Source organism: Trachinotus anak, unplaced genomic scaffold (assembly GCF_046630095.1).
Source record: "Trachinotus anak isolate AG129_WGS33_773 ecotype Australia unplaced genomic scaffold, CSIRO_AGI_Tana_v1 ptg000001l, whole genome shotgun sequence".
In the NCBI taxonomy this organism is placed as follows: Eukaryota; Metazoa; Chordata; class Actinopteri; order Carangiformes; family Carangidae; genus Trachinotus; species Trachinotus anak.
Window position 1 is genome coordinate 800,001 of NW_027273852.1, and position 4,492 is coordinate 804,492.

Genomic DNA, 4,492 nt, shown 5'->3' on the forward strand with positions numbered 1-4,492 from the left:
TTGGCTGGTTTCTTGGTTTTGGACTCCAGTGTTCCGTCATCCTCAACCACTTGGCTGGTGGTCATATTTGGTTCCTCAGAGATGGCTGATGTGGTGGAGGAAGATGAAGCTGATGAAGCTGTCTCCACACTCTCCTCTGACCCAGTAGAGAGTCTGGAGGATGATGTTTTCAGTGGGATCCTGACTTCCTCTACTTCTTGGACATGTTCTTCCTCATCTTTTTCTTCTTCTTCTACTTCTTTGTTTTCTTCTTCCTTTTCTTCTTCTTCTTTTTCTTTTTCGATATCTGATTGAACTGGTGTAATATTTTTACCAAAGTGTTTCTTCCAAGCTGTCTTAAGCCCTTTAAAGAATTTTTTCTTGGCTGGTTTTTTGGTTTTGGACTCCAGTGTTCCGTCATCCTCAACCACTTGGCTGGTGGTCATATTTGGTTCCTCAGAGATGGCTGATGTGGCGGAGGAAGATGAGGCTGATGAAGCTGTCTCCACACTCTCCTTTGACCCAGTAGAGAGTCTGGAGGATGATGTTTTCTCTGGGATCCTGACTTTCTCTACGTTACTTGGCTGTATGGAATCAGCTTTAGTCTTCTTAAAGTCCTTCTGGCCATTAATGGGCAGAACTTCAATGGTCTGGTCCGTGGAAGTTGGCCTGGAGGTTTTTACAAAGGCCTGAGAGCAACTCTCTGCCAGATCAGGGACAGACGTCTCCCCCTCAGTGCCAGTAGCAGCTCTCAGAACCTCATCATATCTCATCTGTTCCTCATCTGTTAAAGTTTCAGCCAGTGGTTGGCCCTTTGGCTGACCAACTTCATCTACCTGACTGGGTAATAGACTGATTCTGGTGGAGGCTGAAGACGTGCCTTCCCCCATCTCCCCCTCTATCATGTCCTCTTCTTCTTTTTCCTCTGAACCCTCCTTGTTTTTCTTAGTGTGCTTTTTGCCGAAGTGGCTCTTCCACGCCAACTTCATATTTTTGAAGAATCGCTTGGCTAACGGTTTTCTTGGTTTGTTAGCTAATTCTGTTGACTGTAGTGAAATCACATCCTCATCCTTTGCACAGGCAGCTGTAGTGTTTATTGACTCTTCTTCCTCTGGAACGTCCCCACGATGCTCCGCAAAGACTCGCCTCATGTTGAAAAATTTTTCAAGATGTTGCTGCACCTTCTGTTCAGTGTAAGAACCAGCTGAGGTTTCATTTTTACGCTCAAACATGGCACATGCCACTGAATCCCAGCGGTGGATTGACTGCATCAGCTCACTGACATTCATAGCAGCCTGTCCCATGATGTCTGAGACGAAAGTGTCCGCCATGTTGTCAATGTCCGACATTTCTTCATCCATGCCTCTTGAAGATGTGCTCTAGTGGGGAAAGACAAACATGTAAGCACTCACAGAACCCAATTTCAAATATTTAAAAAATGAAATACTTAAGACGGTCTCCAGTCTTTCAATGTTATTTCTGTTCACATTTGGTCTGCAGTAATATGTTCAATAATTACTCTGGTTCCTGTGTGATCATTGTACATCATAACTTGTAAGTTTCCTGATAATGCGGGGATATGCTTTTTTGTGATTTAGAAAAAAACCAAAAAACATTTTCTAAATATATTATTTTCTTGTATTAAACAACAATAATAAGAGGAAGATCATTTTGTAAAGGTGATTATTCTGTTCTATTCAGTTCTTCATAACCTTTTTCAATTGTGCAAATTAATCTCTAAATACAAAACTAGTTAACAGCTGATCCTTCTGTAAACTGCATTTCATTTTCTTACCTGCCTGTCTTCAGACATCTTCAGATGAGCTTTGTTTACTTGCTTTGCATTTTGCACTTTTCCTTTTCTTGTTTTCTTGTTGAGCTCTCTTTCTCTTGACATAGCTGTATTTTAGTAAAGATACTATGTCCGTTCACTGTGGAGAATAAAACCAAACTGAAGTCTGAAATGAGAACTCTACTGTGTCTGCAGACTGCTGTCACTGTGATGACACAGCACCCTCAGTTCTAATAGAACTCTCTGAGTTCCAGTAGAATATTCATATGTTGCTTTGATCTTTACAGCAAATTTTATATGAATACATGTATTTATTTAAACAGTGGAAGGAATTTTACTAGCAGACTGTAAACAGAGCTCAACTACAAGCAAAATATACACATAATATACAAGAAATATACTCTAAATATTTAATTGATATATACATGTGTATTGATTTTGGTGTTGTTCATTGTATTTTGATGTTTTGGCAGCGAGTGTTTTTTTCTAAAACTTTCATGCCAATAAAACACCTTTGAATTTGAATGGAAAAGCCCAGTGTGGAAAATTACATAGTGTGTGCATTAAATTATTGTATGTTATCCACATATCAATTATCTCAAAGCAAAGGTGTTACAGTTTATTACAACACTGTATAAAGCAAGTCAAGTTTCATTATACATTTTATGTTATTCACTTGTTTTTCCATTCATTACTAACTCTGTGGAGGAGTCGGGAAATACACACAACAAATACTGTGACATCTGTATTCTTGACTACAGAGCTAAAAGAACTGTAAACAAAACTTCATCGAGACCAAACGGAATCACCTTTCAACAAATTAAAAGGCTTGATTTTTAAAGAGATTTTAAAGCAGCACAACTCATGTATAAAAGCAAATTACACTGTGAAATTATCTAAAAGTTGTTTAAAATAAGAGAAAGCTAATATGATTTGAGACGAATATGTGTGTTCAAGAAACAAGTGACAATGTAAAAAAAAAAAAAAAAAAAAAATCACTTGGCTTCACTTAGTTTCAATCAGCTGTAGCTACAGCCTTAAACTTCTCAGTCTGGACAGACTCAAATAAATGGGAAGTTTTACTTCTTGGATTATTATTACTCATGTATTAATGTCAATGGAGCATTTAAAAGCGTTATTGTTGGGTGTTGTTGGTGCAGGTGGAGCTAATTTTACCTCCTGCTAAGTAGTTTGTTGTGTAACTATATGTCATATTTTCTGAATTAAGTGCATTTTTTTGTATGTAAATCATAATTAACTAGTCGTGTGCATATCGTGTAGAGACATGCTAATAGAGATGGGTGAGTAGTTAAATTAATTATATGAAATTAATAAAGATAAACAAGTGAAATCATCTGTTAAAAGTAATACATGAACTGAGAAAATAATTTTGCCAACGGTAATGGATTAACAGTAGTAATCCATAAAAGTAGCCTATATGGATACATTTAATTAGCTAAAAGTAATAAATAACAGTAAATAGAATAGTAATAGAAACAGGTCGGTGAAAGCAATAGAAGAATGTTGAAATTAGTTAGCCAGAGAGCCAAAAGTAATGGATAAATAAAGGTCCTGTTGCTGCCACTCCAAGTGGTAGTTATATGACTGCAAACTGACTGATCAGCCTGACGTTAATAATTCAGTTGTGTGAAAAAAAAGACTGTTGTATTGTCAACTGAGATTGACACATTACTGGAGCTCATTCGGTAGGAGTGCAGGGGTGTGTCAGACAAGAAAGACTTAATGTTTTAGAGAGAGAAGCAGCTTTTTTATTTTCAAAGACAGATCCATGGGGAACTCAATCTGACCAATTATCTTTAATCTCTGTATTTGAATTATTTTCTAGCCCAATAAGCCTTTGCAAAGCACTTTTCAAAATGCTCCTTCACAGAATGGTGCCTGCATTAATATTACTATGATACTTGAAGGCACTGAGGATGTTATATTATGATGTTTGATTTAGCTTGTTTTCACTTGCACAACTTAACTGTTAATTGCACAGAAGAAAGAAAATGCAATTAAAATCATCCTCATCCATCAATGCACTTCAATCCGTTACCACCCTAATTTGTGACATTTCGCACAGCAGGAATCAATAAGTTTTTCTTTTCTGTATATATTCAGGAGTGTGAATATAACATTAGCTTGTTTCCCTCCAGATGCAAAATGACTCATCACCTCCTGCAGATGCAATTAAAGCATCTAATACATTTAACTGAGACTTGAGATGAATGTAAGCTGGGTTCAGACGGTGCTCAGGGAACAGATGTACTGGGCTATAAACAGTAATGTACACAGTTATGTTGCGCTATTTCCTCCTGATATCAAAGCAACAGTATTTGAATTTAAGCTCCAGGTGGCAGAGCTTTTGTATACCCCTTGCACCCTGTCCCCCCACCCCCTCTGTTTGCCAGGAGTGAAAAAGATTAACTGTTCAGACTTTTTGTAATGCTGTGGTAGATAGTATAAATAGTTTGGACTGTAATCACGGTACCATTTTACATCAAAGAGAGCCACTTATTCACTGGCCGCTGGGCCCCTAGAAGTTACAGAGATTACATTGAGACAAATAATGAAGTGCACCAGGTGGTTACAGAATCCAGTGGGAGAGGTTCACATTAAAGCCAGCAGGTGTTGTAGCTGTGACTCATTCTCTGTAGCTTGATTTATAAGTGGCCATTGCAAAGTCTACTCTCAAGGACCATCCTTTGTCAAACAAAG

The 4,492-nt window shown here is 37.7% G+C and overlaps 1 protein-coding gene across 1 annotated transcript in view; it reads right to left on the reverse strand.

Moving 5' to 3' along the window:
- Window positions 1-4,492, reverse strand: part of LOC139623789 (enolase-phosphatase E1-like) — an 8,160-nt gene extending 3,668 nt beyond the window's left edge. Inside the window, exons 1-2 of the mRNA XM_071482370.1 lie at window positions 1,775-4,492; window positions 1-1,358 (exon numbers count right to left, since the gene is read on the reverse strand). The exon at window positions 1-1,358 is cut by the window's left edge and continues 1,539 nt beyond it. Of these exons, the coding sequence (XP_071338471.1) occupies window positions 1-1,358; window positions 1,775-1,876 (1,460 nt within the window). The 5' untranslated portion in view covers window positions 1,877-4,492. The remainder of the gene's footprint in view (window positions 1,359-1,774) is intronic.